The 20,908-nt window shown below is 36.7% G+C and overlaps 1 protein-coding gene across 1 annotated transcript in view; it reads left to right on the plus strand.

The window, feature by feature from the left end:
- Nucleotides 1–20,908, plus strand: part of LOC139018998 (doublecortin domain-containing protein 1-like) — a 174,512-nt gene extending 153,604 nt beyond the window's left edge. Inside the window, exons 11-14 of the mRNA XM_070428124.1 lie at nucleotides 11,857–11,958; nucleotides 15,115–15,278; nucleotides 18,526–18,565; nucleotides 20,856–20,908. Of these exons, the coding sequence (XP_070284225.1) occupies nucleotides 11,857–11,958; nucleotides 15,115–15,278; nucleotides 18,526–18,565; nucleotides 20,856–20,870 (321 nt within the window). The 3' untranslated portion in view covers nucleotides 20,871–20,908. The remainder of the gene's footprint in view (nucleotides 1–11,856; nucleotides 11,959–15,114; nucleotides 15,279–18,525; nucleotides 18,566–20,855) is intronic.

Below are 20,908 nucleotides of genomic sequence, written 5' to 3' on the forward strand. Positions count from 1 at the left end.
AAGGAAGGAAGAAAGAAAGAAAATACAGCATGACAACAACGTTAGATAATTTTAGGAAAAAGTTATATTACCCATAATCACATTAATTGTTATATGACTATTCTCACCCTTGCATATCATTTCCATGTTCACTCATATGTCTTGTGTAATCACAAGCTCAGTGTGCACTTTTTTGTTTGGTTTTCTGGCACATTCTCTTGCATCACAGCGCTTTTAAGGTTGATGAGGTTTCTTATTATTTTTACCTTTAAAAAGGTGGTCACACTCAGTGCACACCATACTTTATGAAACCCTTCAGGTAACAACTCTTAACTATCCCAAACCTTCTCTTACTCCATATTCCCTGTCACTGCCACCACCCCCAGCCACTCTGAGAACATCTGCTGTAGCCATGGCTCAGTGACTTCTGCCTTCCCAGTCCTGTTCTTTCCCTGCAACTCCTCCTCCTCTTCATCCCCATGGAGATGCTGTCAGAAATGTTAGCATTTCCCTGGGAGAGAGGATTGATAGGAAAGGGTATTAGCAAATCTGTAGGGGATGGTGGGTGGAAAAACTAGGAGGAAGGTGGGTGATCTGACACAGAATTGATGAGCAAGCGTGTGGGATGTGTGAGTAGGAGGGAGAAAGCATAGGGGAATGAGTGGAAGATGGGTACAGGGACATCCTTTCAACTGGAATTAGTGCTTTTCACACACAATTGGTCAATGATGCTCTGTGGGTTGTCTTCTATTTGCTGCCAATAGAGACAGATCCAGTTTCTGTGGGGCCGAGAGCTTATAAAATTTGGGGGCAGAAGAGTCTCTTTAAAATCAGGCCTGAACGTGGTTATTTATTTAAAACAGTAAAGTAAATCAATAAAGCAAATGAATGAAGGCTTGGAGATTTGGATCTTTTCTTCCAAGATCTCTTTAAGGAAGCTTATCGGAAATACTACCTAATTGCTCTCTGGCTTCCTTTCCCCATCTCTGATATTCTCTAGCTCTCAGCAACTCCTGGCACTCCAAAGAGCTGCAGCAAGTAAGGGTCTCAAAGCTTGATCTTTGCTAATTTCACACGGTTCCCTCTGACTGCGAACAGGAGAAATATAGTGGAATTTAGTGACCTGGGTAAAAACAAGATTCAGAGGGCTGTGATTTTGAGGTTTTATTAGCCTTTCTAGTTTTATACTGTTCTCTTATAGCTTAAAGACATTAACCTGTGTGTGTGTGTGTGTGTGTGTGTGTGTGTGTGTTTAAAAAGGTAATTCACAGATTTATTTGTATAGAATGTTGTTGTCTATCATGGAGTTCACTCTCTGGGAAGTATGTGTCTAACCATTTTTATTCTTCAAATTACAGAAAAAAAAGATTTTAAGTCCATAGTCTAGTAAATCCAGACATTACCAAATACATATTGTGCTAATATTAACAAAGTATTGTGCTAAGTACTGTGGGAAGGTGCGGAGAAGGCTGGAATGAACATCTTGTTGGTCCAAGCCCATGAATTTTCATAGAATTTGAACAATCTAATACCTTATGAAGACAGTAAAACTAATGTTAGGTCTTTTCAGCTTTTTATACAATGTCATCATTTTTCATTTACAGGCATATCTATATTTAGAAAATGGGGTAATTTGATTGATGACAGAAAAAAATGCTAATTTTTATCCATAATATTCTCCTGGTCTTTCCTATGCTTTGGACACTTGAATTGGCTCTACCAACGACACAGGAGCTCTGTGGAACTATTTGCAATTTGCAATCTATTTTGTGGTCATTTTTAAAATTTACACTTCTCTAACCATATGTATTACTAGCAAGCTTACTTAAATATTTAATTTATTCCATGAAACAGTTAAGTGCATAGAAGGATATAACTGCAGTCAGCTATCCATAAAATTGTGGCAAGATTTCTTTTGTGTGTGTCCTTGTCACTGTTCTGCATAATTATTATGTCCATATTTCCATTGTACATTCCTTGATCTTTGTCTTTCCATTTAACTACTTCCTCCATATATGTATTTACAACCACTGAACTGTTATTTCACCTACATTATTTGAGTAGACAGTAGGAAAACAAATTTAAAGTACGTTCTAAGTATAAGTTGTAAAACGTCAACTTTACATTCATTTTCAAAGGAATGTGGCTAGCATAGAAAAACTGGGATGTTGTGACTTCAAGAACTTTCATTAAATGTTTGGCAAAATGTGAAGGAGAGAATTGATTTTCATATGTAGATTTTACCATAGTGAGCAAATGTTGGATTGTTCATTTTAAAAGCAAAGAAACTTGAAATGCCTTCTCTAACACCTCATGGGATAGCTTTTAGCAGTAGGCACCGAAACCTCTCAGCTACCTTTCTTTCCAGAGCTCACTTCCATCCTGCCTTCCTTTTTTTTCTCCCCCAACCCCTGACTCTTGGAGGGCTGGGTGGAAATGCCAGTGTATTCACCCAGCCTATTTCCTGACAGGCATCAGCAGCCAGGTGTAAAGCTCTGTGTGCAGGAAGCTACAATCTTCCTCTCCTAGACCTGCTGAAGGGAAAAACTGCATCTGTATCAAAATCAGGGAAGAGCAATTGGTTGGGGCAGAGCTGGTTGTAATGAAACAGGTTCCCCCCCAGCCCCGGCAGTCCTGACAGTCTAGAGGTGCCCAGAGAATTGCCAGGTGGGCAGTCAGCAGGGAAGGTCCACGGGCCAGAGCTGGATTACTGTCCCAGCAGTTACCCAGACTAAATGCAACCACTGAACCTTGCTGCTGCAGGCACACACTCTCTCGGGGAGATTGTCCTCCATAGCAGGTAATTTGTTTTTACCTCTCAATTAGCTTTTTTACAGAGTGTTTTAGATGCTCAAATTGCTGAGATTCTCTTCCTGCATATATGCTCATGTCCCTGGGATTACCCACTGACGTCTATGTTAGTCCCGCTCACCATGAATATTAGCAAGCATCAGTCCATCTGAACGTAGAAATGAATGCAGATTTTCTAGTCAGTGCAAACGAAGTGATGCATTTATACCTACTTAAGATTCTAACTACAGTTTTGATAATTTTTTATGAAAAAAATTGACTATTTCTTAAAGAAAAAATATTGCCACAGGCAGTAAGCTTTTGTATAAGTTTTGGTTACCCAGAGTACTCATTTATATTAGGGGGAAAAGTATGTTTACAGGTATATTTGGTATATTTTAACAAGAAACGAAATAGCATTAAAAACATATACTCTATTTAAAGATGAGTATATGACCTCTGAGGCTGAGAATTTGGGGAAGTCTGATAATTTGGTTCACATGTAATACTGTAATGTTCATTTCCTCAGGTAAAATATAATTTGGGGGATATGAGTATATTTTTTCTCATCAAAAAAGCCCTTACTTCCTATGAGAAAAAAATACACTAAGCCCAGGCACTTTCAAAGATTTTCATTTACCATGTTCTGGTATATAATATATCATATTATATTCAGCTACACATAGGACTAATATAGCTGGTATTTTAATTCCAATTAAATATAATTTTAAGCGCTAAATTAATTTAAACAAAATGAGATACTTGTTCCATTTTTCCTTGAAATATTGAAATTACTTAGCTTAGGACATGACATACCAGTACCTTTACTTTGCCACCATCTTCTAGATAATTTTGAACATTTTCATATATTGAATTTAGTGAGAATTTTAATTAGATACAAAGAGAATATTTTTGCAGAACCATTCACCTTGCTTTGAAATTTTTACTATTAGTAGACAGAAAATGGGATAAGGGAAAAGCACTTTAAAAAATTATAACAAAACAATGAATTTGACTTTACATGCTTAAAGGAAAGGAACACAGGCCCAGTCCCAGGGTAACTGAAGCCAGTCAGGGCCATCTCACAGGCCTCTCCATTCTCAGCCTCCAATCCCCAATCCAGGCTGTCAGCTATCCCAGGATCTCACGTCTACCTCCCCCACCCCAGCCCCCCCCAAAGCACACAACTTTCTCTTAGGAAATAGGCATGCCATACTTTCTTTCAAGTTAAGACAGTTAAAAATATTTTTTTCTTAGATCAAAGATTTTTCTTAGAATCTACTATGAAAGTTAAATGAAAATAGGATCTACCCTATTTGAAGCCAGGAAGGTGGCTGCCCCCACAGACTCACTCATCAGGTTTGATCTCTTGCTTGGGACCAACCCCCCCACTTTCACCCCCTACCTACCAGCCCTGCCTACCCCAAGCCCTCCGAGGGAATCCAGAGAGCCGAGATTGAACATCACAGCCTCAAAGGATCAATAACCAATAAAGCTGAATATCATTTGCTCTGTGGGGTTTCAATTATGACAGAACAGTGAATCTCTAACTGCAATTTCAAGTATTGGTAAGTTGGTGGGAGAGGTATTTGAGGTCAGTCTTCTGGCTGACCCCTAAAATCCTATCCCATGGACAGTCACCCACTCTACATCTAAATGGTAGACTCTGCTACAACTTAGAGAGGAAAATCAAAATGTCTCTTTTAAAATAAATTATTTTCTTAAGTATACCTTTTCTGGGCTTTAAAAAATGTTATTTGATATCCTATCCAGCTTCATTTAGATTGATGAATTTAACAATTATATAACTTGTTTTCACTTAAGTGCATTTTTATTTCCTGAGACAAAATATGGATACTGGCTCCTTCCCTGTTAGATAATATTCAAAAACATCTCTGTTCGGCATTAAAACACTTTTTAAAATGTATTATAAATATACTAATTCATTATTAAATTTTCACTGCCTGAATGAACCCTATAATTTTAATATTTGCTTTATAGCTTATCTAAAGATAAGATTATAAATATTTGCTTTATATCTAAATATTAGAGTTAGACATGTTTATTGTTTGATTTATAATATATTATACATTTGAGAAAACATAGAAAATGAGAATATTCTAAAAACTATCTTGCAAGTCTGTAAAAATGAAAAACTAACAGTACATTTATTTGACTTAATGTTCATAAAATGTTAGTTCAGTTAGAGTTTATTTTCTATCTCCAAAGGTAAATTTTAATTCTGATTGGATGAAGATTTTTAAAAAATTACCCATAAATATGACTGATGACCTTCTTACATAACAAAAATATTTTAACTTTCATGTTATTTGACTTTGGTTAAAAAACACACAAACTTGTAGAAATAGTAGAATGGTGGATACCAGGAACTAGGGGGTAGAGGAAATGGGGAGATGTTGACAAAAGGGTACAAACTTCCAGTTAGAAGAGGAATAAATTCTGAGATCTAATGCATAGCATTGCGATTATAATCAGCAATACTGAATTATATTCTTGGAAGTTGTTAAAAGAGTAGATTTTTTAAAAAAATTTTTTATTGATCTTTAGAAAGAGAGGATGAGAGAAGGAGAGAGAGAAGCATCAATGAGAGAGAGGAACATCGATCAGTTGCTTCACATATGCACCCCCATTGGAAATCAAACCCATAACCTGGGTATGTGCCCTGACTGGGAATCAAACTGTGACCCCTTGGTGAATGGGATGACTCTCAACTAACTGAGCCACACCAGCCAGGACAAAAGAGTAGATCTTAAATGTTCTCACCATAGGGGAAAAAAAGGTAATTAGGTGACATGATGGAGGTGTTAGCTAAAACTGGTAATCATTTTGCAATATATATCAATATAAACTTACACAATGTAACATATCCATTGTAACTCAATAAAGCTGGAAAAAAATCATAGAATTTGATTTTTAAAGATTTCTCTGCCCCTTATGAGTAGATCTCTCTAAAGTCACTTAACCTTCCTGGGACTCATCTAGAAAATCTGGTTGTTTTGAGTATTGAGTGATTGAATGCCTGTGACAGCATCCTCCACTCTCGATAACCGTGCATGTGTGAGTGGATGCCATGCCACACTGTCAGGATTCTCTCTTCAGGATTGAGATACCCACCTTCCAGTTGCCACAGCTACATACTTCTTAGACAATTGCCCTCCGTGTAAAGGAGCTGCTTTTCCCAAGATTAGGCCTCATTCTGGGGGCATCCTTCGTCCAGCATTTGGTTGGCAGGCAGTGCAAAGGCGTGGTTCCCTGGCCTCAATTCTGAAGAACTCTGAAGGGCCATCTCAGCTCTAGAGCTCCCACTAGAGGCCTCTGTTGCAACTGCATAACAATTCACCTCCCCATGCCCAGTCCTACTTCCCTCACTTCCTAACTAGTATTGCTCTTGAGAACACTACCCAGCAAACTTCCAGAGGTAAATCTTGGCCTCAGAGTCTGTTTCCTGGGGAACCTAATCCAAGACAAAGTGTAAGTTATCCTTTTTTCAACATAGTTAATTATGCTCACCTGGAATATGCCAAATAGTTTTGTGTGGCTATTTTATATTCCTTTCCTTCATCAGACCTCTACTAGTAAATCCTGTTACTGTTCAGCCTCCCAACTTTTGGCAACACACTGCACTGTCATTTTCCTATTATTGCCTCTTGACAGCATTGCATCCTGAGACATTTTGAAGCTTCAGTGTTTGGCCTTCCACTCACACACAGAGAGCTTCCAGGGGGGTCTGCTCAGCAGTTATGGAGAGTTTGGGAGCCTGCTGTTCCCCCAACAGCAACCTCTTAACCAGACTTGTAACATTGAAGTCTGGATAATGACACTAAACTAGGCCATATACAAGTCCTTAAATGGATGTCATAAGTGGTGCCAAGCAAACTTGTCAAAGAGCCACATTAGCTCAAAACTCCCCATTTAGCTCATCTTTTCTCATTGTCTCTATAACATTATTTCAGTACTTTGTTGATATTTTTATGCCTTCACAAATACTGAGTATGAACAGTTACTTAGTTTGATTTTATTTACACCCATAGATGCAGACATCCTGTTTCAGAAATATTAGACTAGCTACACATTTGATTTCCCAATCCTGCTAATCAATAAATTAAGCAAGTAAAATTGCTCTGGAATGAATAATAGAAACGGACCATTTCTCACCATGCCCATTGTTACTCATAGCATATACATATAGTACTTTGAGTCACCATCATCCACCCTTCATATGACCTTAATTGCCTGTAGCCTACTCTCCACCCAGCAGCCACAATGATCCTTTAAAAAGTGTAAGTTGGATCCTGTTACTTCTCTGTTCAAAATCCTCCAAAGATTTCCTATTTGGCTGCCAACCCCTTAATTCTCTGACCTCACGTTATTCTCCCTCTCAATCACGCTGCTCTGTCACACTAGTCTCCTTGAGACCCCTGGAACATACGGGGGCACATCCCTGTCTTGGTTTCTTTGCTCTAGCTGCTCCTTCTGCCTGCAGTGCTCCTCCACCAGCTATCTGCTTAGCTCACCTTCTCATCATTAAGTCTTCACTCAGATCTTCCCTCTCTTAAAGACCTATTCTGATCACCTGCTTCCATTGGTGGCCACCACACCCATCTCACTCCCAGATCCCAGACCCTATATCCCCTGCCCTGCTATATTTTTCTTCTTCACATAGCACTTAGTACCTTGCAGCCCCCTCAGAGGTGCATTTGTCATGAAGCTAGTGAAATGTAAGCTTCAGGGCCCTGTCCTTGCATAGGTCCCTTCTACATCTCGGGGAGAGGCCCTAGTGATATGTACACATGGCTGCATGGTTCTGTAAGATTTGCAAACATAATACATTTTTATTATAATTGGTTAAGACCATTGTCTGTTTCCACTCCAACTTCCTCTCTGTCAAGCTTCCCCTTTCACCAAGTGGTGCTGAAATGGCTTCAGGCATTTCCGAAGTCTAGCAAAGGGGAAATTGAGTTGGGGATACATTTAGTTTGGGTGTGGCTAAATGTCATTAGTGGTCTGCAGTCACTTCGCCATACAGCTCAGTTAGTACTAGCCATCTGGTGTGGGAAGAGCTTCCAGGTAGATAGCTACTGCCTGCTGGCCAGAGAGTTGCTCTTTGACTGTGACTAGAGTGGGTGACACCAACATATGTGGATATTGGAGGGGAAAATGGTGTGAAATTAACAAAGCAAACTAAGTTGTAGGAAATTCTTCTATACTTTACAGCTCATATTTTAAAGAAACCTGATTAAGGTTTCTCCAAACTTGCCAACAGTCCTAAAATTTTTTTAAATAAAATGACCAAGTTATGAAGTTGAGAGTAGTTTTTCTAATTAATAATAAAAATATTGCTGATTAACCATGCAAGAGGGAAGATGGCATTATCTTTCTATTCTTTCTCTCCTTTTAGAAAATATTATAAGATTACCATATAAAGAGGTGATCAAAGACAATTCAGCCAAATTATGTGCATTGGATAGCTTATTAATGCAAGTATTTTGGGACAGTTTCTGAATTTTGTAATGTTTTTATTATATGTGAGCTTTTAAATATGTGTAAATTATTATGGTATCTTTACTCATTTTAAGTGAATGTTTTGTATCTAGTTTTCCATCTTTAATTCTGCATTCTTTTTTTTTTTTTTTTTTTTTGTGCCCTTAACCAGAATCGAACCTGGGACCCTTCAGTCCACAGGCCGAGCTCTATCCACTGAGCCAAACCAGTTAGGGCAATTCTGCATTCTTTTTGTTGAAGAGAGCCCACCAAAATGTGTAAACTTCAAACCTCGTAAGACCTGAATATTCCCTGACTATACTGTATGATTTACTTAACTTGTTCTGTTCCTCATGAGTGAGAATCTTAGTTCACTTGTCTAACTTTTTAAAAAATATATATTTTTATTGATTTCAGAGAGGAAGGGAGAGGTAGAGAGAGAGAAAGAAACATCAATGGTGAGAGAGAATCATCAATTGGCTGCCTCCTGCATACCCCACATTGGGGATTGAGCTTGCAACCCAGGCACGTGACACTGAGCTATGCCAGTGGGGCTCACGGGTCTAACTTAAACACCTGGGCACTGCTTGGCACATATGATAAACTCAATAAACTCATTTGATGAATGAGCAAATCACTTAACAACATTAAAATAAAATATTGACCTTAATCCAATTTAATCTTGCTCAGGAAATGTTAATATTCATGTGAATCAAAGTAAAAAGACTGTAGTTAATGGCAAACACTCCTTAAAATTCTGTACATTGCCTAATTAAGGGCGTAAAAGTAAACTTCTATTTGTAGTTATTTTCTTAATTAGTCATTAGCTACCATATTTTCAAGAGGATCTTGATCATTTAAAAAAAAAATTTAGGTTCTGTTACCTTCCTCCTTAGGACCCAAGACTAGACTCAGCTGGCTTTGTGCATCGTCCCACTCCAAGGGTGAGAATTTTATTTTAGAACTGTAGGGAGGTGAGGCCATCCAAAGAGACACTGGGAAGCCAATATAGCAGTTGGGTTTTTCTTAAGTCAAGGATCAGGCAACAGGAAAATAAAGGTGTAGACTATTTTTTACTTTCCTATATCTAGTCAATCATAGTAATTCTGTGTAGAGAGCTATCTTTGTTAGACATTGGACAATAGAAATAAAAATATTTCTCATGCAAAGGACGAAAAAATAAATTCAGTACTTGGATTTTAAAAAATGGGCATAGTAATATAGACCTTAAGAACCAGAGCTGAGCCTTAAGAAAAGCAGAATCTCATAGGATTTCAGCTTGGGGAATTTTTATTTTTGTAGAAATAAAGAAAAAACTCCACATATTATATGAATGGTATATAGCCTTCTTTCACTCAAACACCTAAACTTTTTCTGAAGCATTAAAATACCTCCTCCTCCTCCTCTTCCTCCTCCTCCTCCTTCTTTTTCTTCTTCTTCTTCTTCTTCTTCTTCTTCTTCTTCTTCTTCTTCTTCTTCTTCTTCTTCTTCTTCTTCTTCTTCTTCTTCTTCTTCTTCTTCTTCAGAATACTTTTTCTAGACATAGAAAGGAAGACTTGTTAGAAGTTGTGGAGAAAGCAGTGAGCTAGTGCTGCTGCTAGGTGTTGACCAAGTCCTATTTGCTTTCTCAGTTTGGCACTTGGCACTCACACTCTCATTTTCTAGAATATAATTTGCTGCACTCTGATTTCACATCTAGCAAGTCTTGACAAAGGAACATCAATATGTTCATCTAACTGAGCTTTTGTCAACACTAACCTTGCAGAATTGCATGCGGCTAGAATTGTGACCTTAACTGTTCAATTTCTCTATTGAAGAGTTTTATTCCAGATTAGGGCCCTGAAGGGATTGTTGGGAGAGTAAGATTTTCCTCCTACTTCATTTCCCATTGGTTTGCTGGCCACAGTTGGGTTTATGAAGTTCCTCGCAAAATTAGAGAGGTTTCTTGCTTGGAATTGTATCTTTGCGGGGGTCTTTCTCAGCATCTAGAAAGGTTCAGGAATCTGGAGAAGGGCTGTGAGTAAATGAAGAGGCTAGACATGAAATATAAATTTGGAATACATGGGGGAGCAGAGGAGACCTAGCTTCAGTAACCAAGTTCCCTGAATCTCTGGACCCTTCACTCTTTATTAACACAAATTGCCCTAAGGCAAAGCAGATATACATATCAAAGGCAAGGTTTGGTATACAGTAGGCATTGTCAGGTTGGGGGAACTGCCCTCAGCTGTCAGGCAACAGGCAATAATATATGCAAATCTTTAGGTTTGGGGAAATGCTTTCAGTTATTCCAGCAGGCAATAACATGATTCAGCCTGCTGAATATAGAAACCCATCAACCTTTTGAGGACTTCTTGCATTTTATTATGCCATGCTGGAATTAGCTTCCAGCATATCTTTACTTAGAAAAGAGATTTAAAGTAATCCCTGGTAGCAAAAGACACTATAGGGTGTGGAATATCACCAAATCAAGGCTGAGAGCTATACCTTCTCCACTGGACCATCAGTGCGATGAAAAGCTCCAAATAGAGATGGACCCGCAGTTCTTGAACTGTTACTCCTTTTTTCTTTTTTCTTTTTAATCCCCTTCCCCTCCTTTTATGTGTATTGTCTGAGGAAGTGCTATTGAAGAACAATATTCCCCAAACCAGGTTAGGACCTATTAAATAACCCTTGAACTATCTTAAAATTAAAACAGATTTCTTTCTTTATAATAAGTTATTGCCCCAAATCATCTTCTCTGGAAATAGTGCTAGAAATACATAAAATGGCTACCTTGATGTGGTAGGTCTATCAGAAAGGGAAGAAAATAACTTTTGATAAAAAAGAAGCAAAATAAAAGCAAGCATTTAAATTACTCATCAGGCCTCTCTTGGCCTGCTTCCTTTCTTTCCAGGTGAATGGCACACCCACATGGGCCCTCAATGTGGTCAGAGGGTGGAGTTTACTTTAGTTCCCTCCTTTGAGACTGGTTTGTTGGGATACTTTAGACTAGAATGTTTGCTAGCGTATTTGTTTGTTTAGCGGCTGTTGCATAATGTCTGTTCTCAACAACTTGTCGAATATATGCACTTAAAGTGGATGGCTTTCATAGTACTATTTTGCAATAAATCTGTCAGGTTGAATTTTCTGTTAAAGAGTCAATAGATAAACTGAACACTGATCTATTTTAAATATAAATCAGACGTCCCTCACGTACGTTGTGGCTTTATGTTTTTCAAGAAGAGTGAAATGAGCTAGTCAGTTGGTGTCTAGCTGAGCTTTCTGATGCGTGATTCCTCCTTTAATGTCCGCATTTCCTTCTATGTTAAGATTGTAGGGAGTGCTAGTCAGTTTAAAGACGCTGAATCCCAAAGAAGAAATGAGGGCCTTTTTACTATTCTAGTCCTGTTGGGTTTCATTGCCAATTGCCTGCACATGTTCATACAGGAGGCCTTGCTTCGCACAGTTCCTGTAACCATGACTTTCATTTGACACCCTGTTGTGCAAAGCCAGGACCGTTTGTGTTTATATATGTATGTATGAATATATGTACGTATGTGTGTGTACATGTATTTATTTATATTTTTGAATGTACTTATTTTTCAGGTACTTGAAAATGGTAAAGACACTGGAGAGATCTCTATCTGTATCAGCCAAAAAGATTTGGTGTCTAATAGCCCAAACCAAACTGGTGATATGATGGAAAAAGTGAGTTTACCGACTGTTCATTTATGATTCTAAGTGTCTTCCAAGCTACTTGTCATTAATTTAGATAATCACATCTTTAAAGTTATTTAGAAAAGATCAGTCATTTGCTGGTCTGTAAAGATTGATAATCTTAAGATTGACTTCTGAATTCCTTTGGCTCTCTGTTAATCAACTCTGGGCTGCTTATTTAACAGCATCTTAACCTTCATTATGCTTGTATTTGGAAATCTGTCTACACTGGACTCTGGGATTGCCCTCTTGTTTACACTTTGAAAAGAAGTGACATGATATTCAGTGGAGGGTATGTTCTGGATTTAGGGTGTTCCCAAGCCCAAGACCCTGAGCGACTAACACGCAGCTTTGATCTCCTATGCTCATTGTGGGCAAGTCCAAATAGTTTTGCTTAGACACTCTTACCTTTATTTTCCAGACCATTGGGATGTTTCTCAGGCAGAGTCAACATATTCAGGACCTTTATTTGGGGTCTTTGTCTTGCATAAAAAGACACTGAATACCCCTGTTGTTTACAAATTGGGGTTATGCGCCCCAGCGCACACCAGTGTTTGGGGCTCTGTGGCTTGGCTTTTGTTTGGAACTTGCTTCTCCCCCCCCCCCCCTCTTGAGTTCAGCACCCTCTGACTTGCCTCTCCCTGGTGGTATCTATTACCTGGCTTTTACGGTCAGCCACTAAAGTTGCATAAAATTAGAAGACTCTTATCTGATCATTGGTTTGGCCCAGAAGAGAAGGGAAATGCTACCTTCATTAATTAAAAAGAGAAGGGTCAAGTGTCTTGGCTGGTTTCTTTTTACCATCACATCTCTGACTATTTAAAACTACCATGATATGAAAGTTTTCCTAGAATTATCTACTTGTCACCCCCCCCCCCCCCTTTTCACATTAGGATACTTTACTCTTTGGTTCATATTAAATTAAAGATGGCATTTATATTATTTTATATAGGAAGCTAATACTCTGTAGGAATTTTTTGAGTTGGCTTGTGACACATTGAAATGGACTGTTCTTTGCTTCTATAATATGCAAATTAACCTTGGGGGACCGGGGGAAACTTGAATTAGGAACACGGCAAAGCTCTTTGGGAGATCCCTGGTGACATTCAAGGATGTCTGTTTCCTTGGTGCACACGTGTCTCAGTCATGAGCCTGAACTGTTTCATACTCTTCCCAGGTTCCTGAACAAATTCTTATCCTATAAAGTCCTGGTGATGATAGTTTTAAAGGTAAATGGGTGACGAATATCACATATATTTGGTCACTGCATTCCAGCCTTAACCAACTGCCTTGAGATGAAAGGCACTGGGGCCCTATCTCCTGGAAGCTGTGGGATGCTCATCTTTGAAACCCTAAAATGCAGTCTGTCACCAAGTTGAGAAAATGGAGATCGAGATGCAAGTCCAGTGAAAGTGTATTTTGTTTTGTGGTCAGGCACTCACATACTTTCCTACCACACATTCCCGTTCTTGGTGTACACATTTCTCTCCTGGACTAGAAATCATTCCCTTTTACAAAAAAGGCGATGACTATAAAACAAAATCACTGTGATTTTAACAATGATCAGCATTGCTTGATTTTCCAACATAATAGCAAGGCAACAAAAAATAAGCTCAATGGCTGAGACCGCACAGAAATATATGTAGGGTTTTGTGAATTCAATATACAGATTTTCAATACATGTTTGTGATTCCAGTAAAAAATGCAAACTCTTACAATTCTAACATCTTTGCCTATTATACCCCTAAAGAAAATAGTAGCTATTACTTGTAATTCAAAGGATTTGATGATACTGTGTGAGAAGTATTAACTTTATTGAAATAAAAAATGTGTTATCATTTTCAGCCTTTCTGATGCTGAAAATCTGGTCAATATAGAGCTTTTGAAAACAATGTAGAGCTGATAAAATTAGAGATATAATTATTTATCTCTAATTAGGACAAAGCCTAATTCTTAGGTATTCTACAAATATAGTTGCTGATCAAAGAAAATATTTTACTCAGTCAAGAGTTTAGAACCAATAGGAGAGGAAACTGGCATATATGACAAGATTGCAACTTTCTCTTCTTTCCTTTGAGCCTTGGCATTTAACACATCCCAATATACCTCCATGGAAATTAATAGAAGGAGTGAAAGAAGCGCCCTAAACAGAACTAGGCAAGGAAAGTCCACAGCTATATCTGCATCCCTGCCAAGATTACAGAGTCACAAGAAATTGAGAGACACAGGAACTGATAAGGGAGAGAAGAAAAGGAAGCCTGTGACAGAAGGCTAGGCTGGGGTTGGGGGTGGGGGGGATAACAGAATGATGGATAGTGTGGGGCACAGGGTGGGAAAGAGTAGAGGCCTAAACACTCAAAGGTAACTGAAACTAATGAAAAAGTCTTTTAAAATGCCATCTGCAACCCAGTTCTGTTGTATTTACTTTCATTTGAAATATGCCTTAAATTAGAAATATTTTGATAATCCAGAGACCCTAAAGGTAAGGTAGATGCAAACACTGACAATGCTTGTACTTAAATTATTAAATGACAGCATTTCATACTTCACACTTCAGTTACATCTTATTTACAACTTGAAAACATCTCTTATTGAAGTGGCTCACAAGCATTTGCAGGGCCCTTCATTAAAATACAGCCAGGAAGAGTCCTTCTGAAGCAACATGGGTTGAAAGTCATGTTTATTTTTGCAATCCTGTAGATGGTGAATTGCTCGACCATTGGTTATCTCAGGTTAGTGGGGATAGGGAGACCACCCATTGTAAAACCTGAACATGCTCTGCAAGGGCCCTAAGAGAATGTGTAGCTCCCACAAGAAAAGCATAACCCTCATCAAAGAGGACTGTTACCATGTGTAGAAGCTAAACGCTCTTCCTGTAAAACTGTCACATCTGCTTTCAGTCCCAGCGCCAAAGGGTCAGAGCTCAATCACAAGCCTGTGGCACCCCCTGCTGGTTAAAAGCCCATGCTCATTTTGTTACTTTCCTTTGAGCTAAACACTGCCATCATTTCACACTTCTTTTAGCATTCTATATGAATTTAATTATCATTTGTTTGGACTTCATTTGTTACAGAGTAAAGACAGTTTATTCCAGATGTTCACAATTTATGTAATTCTTTCTTCTTCCTTATTTTCCCCCACCACCAGTTACTTCTCAGGATTCATCAAAGGCTTCAAGGATCTTCCATCAACCCACCAGGCCTCAATTTTTCTTCAACACGGCTTTTCGATGAGCATGGTCAAGAAATTAAGAATCCACTTTTGCTGAAGAATGAGCAAAAAATTTGGGTCTCTTATGGTAAAGCGTACAGGTAGGAGCGAGGTGTTTCTTCTGTCTGTCCTCAGTCTCTTCTGGGGCAAACGAATTTAAAAAGAGAGTTGAGAAGCCAAAGAGCACCATTTATGAAATTTTTTTTAAATTTTGAATTCCAATAAAATGTGCTTTTTTTTGTGAGGCAGTATTGTTTGTGAAATTTGTCATCTCTATCTCTCTCTTTCTCCATCTCCTTCTCCTCTCTCCCTCCTCTCTCTCTCTGTCTCTCTCTCTCTCTCTGTCTCTCTCTGACTTTTCTGTCTTAATGCCTTGTCATAGTTCTTGAAGTCTGCCTGTCAGCACAGCAAGTGGGATTTGTTCATGTCTGAGTAGTCACCTTAATGATAGCAGATGGAAACGCCACGGGGGGCCCAAGCCCATCACACTGTCATTGTCGCACACTGCCCTGACCTGCTTCCACTCCTCTATTTTTTGTCCTTTTTTAAAGGAGAAATGGATGGTAATTGAAAAGGATTTTAAGCAAGATTTATGAAGCTGTAGACAACATGATTCCCTACTATCTCTCTGTTTTCACAAATAAAGTCTTAACCTTTTAAGCACCAACGACAGAACAGCTAGAGATAAATTGGTAAAGCTCATAAGCTCTATCGTATCAAAGTTGTATTTCTCAGAGGCGCCTTATATTATCCCACAATAATTACTGGTTATTGCAAAGTGTTGTGTAAATTTTTGTAGATTGGTAAATTCCTGCATACAATTATTTGTGTTTCTGAGGAAAGAAAAAGGCTGCAGTCTGCAGGCACTGATGAGCTGGGCTGTGTGTGGACTGTCTTGGAGATTTATGCATATTTTGACAGAATACATCCAGATGAACTCTGAAACTGCTTGTCAGGAAACTTAAATACACTCTTCTGCCTTCTCTTAATTTTTTTTAGCTCTTTATTTGTAGAACACAATAGAGGACATGGGGAAAATAATTTTGCTTATAGAGTATAATTGATCATAATTATAATGAAAATAACCTGGACAGAGCTAGAAGCTAATTGGATTTGACTATATTCTAATAGTCAAAATTTTAAGTATGGAAATAAATTTACTCAGAAGTCCATGATGGTTTTGGAAGAAGTTGGGAGGATTAGTGTTGGTAATATACTACAAAATTCTATTTCACCTGTCCTAGTAGAATAAAATTAAAATACTTAATAATTTCTAATGGTGTATAATTTATAAAACTCAAAATATCTGTAAGGAATAGTGTTTTTTCCCCAAAGGCAGATTTCAAAATACATTTTAATTGCACTGTGAAAATGGTTTTTGCATGATACAAACAGCCACGAATTTTATTACAAGGAAAGATTTTTAACTAAAATTTTTGGCTAGTAATCTCTTCTTAAATATCATTGTTAAAGTGAAAGCAATGACTGACTAATTTTGATGTTTTTATTAATGTTTGCTATACTACTGGATTTTAATAAGCTCAAACACTTGTTTTTGGTTATTTGTATCATATTATTGGAATAACTAATAGAAACGCTAAGTATATTTGAAATAACTCCAAAATCAACTGAGGATTATAGCTGGAGGAATCCATAGTCTATATATTTATTTATTCATTATTGTTATTTTAATAGGCTAATGTGTTCTTTTTCTGGTTTTGAATCTAATATGAGGCACTTGAAAACCATTATGCATTTGCTATTATTGGGATTTCTAAAATTTATTTCTAAAAAGTTATTTCCATCCCAATTTAAAATATATTGAGAAAATGTGCAATGTGTACTAAGTACATGATACTCATTTTTAGGGAGTAATTCTAACTTGCCTAGAATATGTTGATATGGGGGATTAGGTTACTAACTTACGAAAGATGATATTGCCAATGTCTAGTTTAATTTTGAGTTCTTTAATTATTTTCTCCCAATTTTTATTTAGAAAAATGTCAAATCTACAGACAACTTGAAATGATAATACAATGAATATCTATATATCCCTTCACCAAGGCTCAACAATTTAAAGTTTGCCACATTTATTTTACCGCTTTTTTTTAATCTCCCTTCTCTCTCTTTTGAATGGTTAGAAATTAATTTCAGACAATCATTAAAGTTTTACTCTTAACTGCTTTAGGTCACATAGCTGAAGAATTATAATTATTCTTCTATATCACCACATTATAATATCTAACATAGGCAACAATAATGTGATATCACCTAATATACAGATTATATTCAAACTACCCAAAATGCACTTTAGAGCTATTTGTAACCTGGGATCCAAATAAGCTTCATGTATTGCACTTAGTTATTTTCTTTAGTTCTCTTCAATCTAGAATATTCCTCCACCTTTTATTTTGTTTTTCATGACATTGATTTTTTTAAAAAGAGTTCAGCACTTTTCTTGTGGAATGTCCCATATTCTGGATTTTTCTGAGTGTTTTCTCATGATTAGATTCAGTTCAAGCATTTTTTATTATACTATACAAGTGATATGGTTGAGTCATATAATTATAAAGTTAAATAGCAAGTTTTTGTCATCAATTTAGAAAAAACCCTCATATTTGACATAGTGGCCATTCTTATTTTTAAGATGTTTTCCATCTGATTTATTTTTTCTTTATTTTATTTCAATCACCATTTATCCCCCTATATCCTCTTTCACCCCCCCCCCCCCCCATCACCACACTGTTTTTTGTGTCTATGAGTTCTTTCCCCCTTTTCTTCTTTTTTGCTCAATCCCTTCACCCTCCTTCTGACACTCCCCCACCAGAGCTGGCTGCCTGCTCTCTGTCTATGAGTCTTTTTCTATTTTATTCTCAAATATTTAAATTAACCTAAAAATGTTCCTAACAGTATGTAAAATAAAAAACAAAATAGCAGAACATTTAGTTAGCCCATAAAGAAAAAAGGTTGTTTTTAATCAAATATTAAGGATTTATTTAAATATCAGATCCAAAGATTATTATTGGCGTATTGCATTGTAGCTACACATTGATGAACATCATTTAGTTATACAGGATATAGTTATTACAAAATGAACACTATATGAAAAAATGGTTGTTTTTCTCCACTAAATATTTTACTTTTATTGTTTAAATTATTTTAAAAAATATTATGTGTTACAACTATCCTTGGCATATTATAAATCAGCCAAATAAAGTAAAATGTGCATTTAAGATTTTTGGATTTTATTAGACACTGATATTTTATGTTTTAGTATTTACTTTTGCTCAAATTTCAGTGTTTGCATAATTTTGCAGATAGCTTTGATTTTTTTTTTTCATTTTTCAGATCTCCATGGAACCCTGTTTTGAGTTTGACCTTTGACCAGGTGACTGCATTTGCCAGAGGTGGCATTACAATTGCATATAAAACCTTCTTGGATCCCAAAGCTGTTCTGCTACCTGGATGTGACAAGTAAATTAATATGTGCTTGGTTAGATTAATCTGAATCATCTAAATTCAGATTTTTCAGAATGAGAGATTAAAACAGTAAAAGATGTTCTTTGAATCATCTTACATAAACAATTATTTATTTTATTGACTTATTTCATGATATAATGAGCTAATGCCTAAAAGACTTAATCATTAACATCATTAACTTTCCTCGAGTTTTAAAAAAACGTATGGGCCAATGAGCAGATTATAGTTTCAGCTTTGCAGATGTGATAATTTTATTTGAAATGAAAAAGCTTTTTTAGTGCTTCCATTCTAATATTTGCATGGAATCATTAAATTCTTATATAATATGTTTATACATGTGTTCATATTTAAGGATCTCATTTGATGATAAATTAAAAACAAAAGCAATATGCTGGAGGCTTGTTGGGATAGTGAGAAGAAGAGCAGGAGGTAGAGGGTTGGGCATCTTGTCTCATATCCGCTTATAATTGTCCATGGGCAGATTGGGTGTCTGTCTTGCCTGTAAAAAGATAAAACCCAGCATTCCCTGAGTGTTAACCATAGTCCAGGCACAGTTTTAAATGAATTGGGTAGAAATAATCTAATCCTCAAGACAGTTATTTTGATCACATCATTACATGTTATCCTGTTATTACTTCATTTTATAGAGACAGAAACTGAGGCACAGAAGGGCAACTGGTACAAGATAGATCCCAAATTCTAACCCAGACTGTCTTTCTTAAGAACTGAGGGGTTTAAACACTATCCTGCACTGTCTAACAGAATTTCTGTGATGATGAAAACATACTTTGTGACTATTGAGAACTTGATGTCTAACTAATGTGACTGAGGAACTGAATTTTTAATTTTGTTTAAATTAAATGCATTTTAATTAAAATAGGAATATGTGGCTAGTGGCTACTGTATTGGACATCGAAGCAGAAAACTGATACTATGTTGGGTTATGTGATCTATCTGTAAGGTCCTATCTAGCTTTAATATTTTATAATTTAACAAATCACAACTTTCCTTAAGATGTAAGTGAAAAGACTGAGGTAGAGGGTAGATCCACAAAACCAAAGGCAGTCTGATGAGGTCACAGTCTAGAGTCAACCTATTGCTACATATGTCCATGAAGACCAGCTCTTCCCCCAATGACTGCCTGCCATGTATTAGGCAAGATTTGAATTTCTTTTGTCCTGTTCTGTTTCTTTATGGATAGAAATAACTCATCAGCATTCTTTTTTTTTTAAATAGGCATTTCCATTTATGAGATGAATTTCATGTGCAATGATCTTTCTCCAAGCTGTTACATTTGCCTCGACCCTTCAATTTTTAGCTAGGAGTTTAATTTTAAATTCATGTATTCCTTCTTAATTTTACTTCCCAGGTGCAATAAATATTGTTTTAGTGAGTGGATTCAAATTAGATTTAGCTCCTTAAGAACAACAATATGAAACTGCCTGCCCTTATTGAACTAATTTGAAGATAATTTCCTTAATATTTGGATTCCATTTGAATTTTCTTTCTGTACTCTTAAGTGTATCATTTGAAATCCTAATGATCATATTCTTACTTGTATTTCTCAGAGTATTGAAAAAAATACTATTACCAGCCCACAACCTGTTGAATAGCAGCATGTTCTAGGATATGTCTTAACATATCAATGTTGAGCCAAGTAATTTTCTTTAGAGTAGGGGTTTGCTCACTGTTAAAACAAGTGATTTGGCTGAATTAAGAATGGCATTCAACACCTCCAGTTTGTGGTTTGTCCATGTACCCACTAGACTGTTGCCTCTTAGGATGTTCTTAACAATGACAAACTCATGCTTAGCACAACTATCATAAGTATAAAAACATCCTTTATTATTCATACTCCATTGTATTTAGAATATGAATGTAACAGTGAAGATGGCCTTAACTATGAGTGATTCTTTAAGAATAAAAGTCATTTCTTTGTTTCTTTGGTCTATTAATAATTAATTAGGCATGGAATCCCCCACTGTCATAAATAATTGCAAGGTAAAAATGTAAAACTTTCCCTTTCCCATTTATCAATACCAAAGAACTTTACAAATTTTTTGTTTAAAATTATACATTGAGTTTTCTCTTACTAGTGGAGTATAAAATGCGTAAATTATTATACTAGTATATTAAAGAGTATTATAAATAAATATATTTTATTCTAGCAAAAATAATCAATGTTTCACTTTTTTTAGTTGGGAAGTTTGTGAGGGATTTCCAGTGAATTTTAATGCCAACAGTCAACAGA

The sequence above is a fragment of the Myotis yumanensis genome, unplaced genomic scaffold (genome assembly GCF_028538775.1).
Source record: "Myotis yumanensis isolate MYYU_CA2020_CCGP unplaced genomic scaffold, mMyoYum1.0.hap1 SCAF_10, whole genome shotgun sequence".
Classification (NCBI taxonomy): Eukaryota; Metazoa; Chordata; class Mammalia; order Chiroptera; family Vespertilionidae; genus Myotis; species Myotis yumanensis.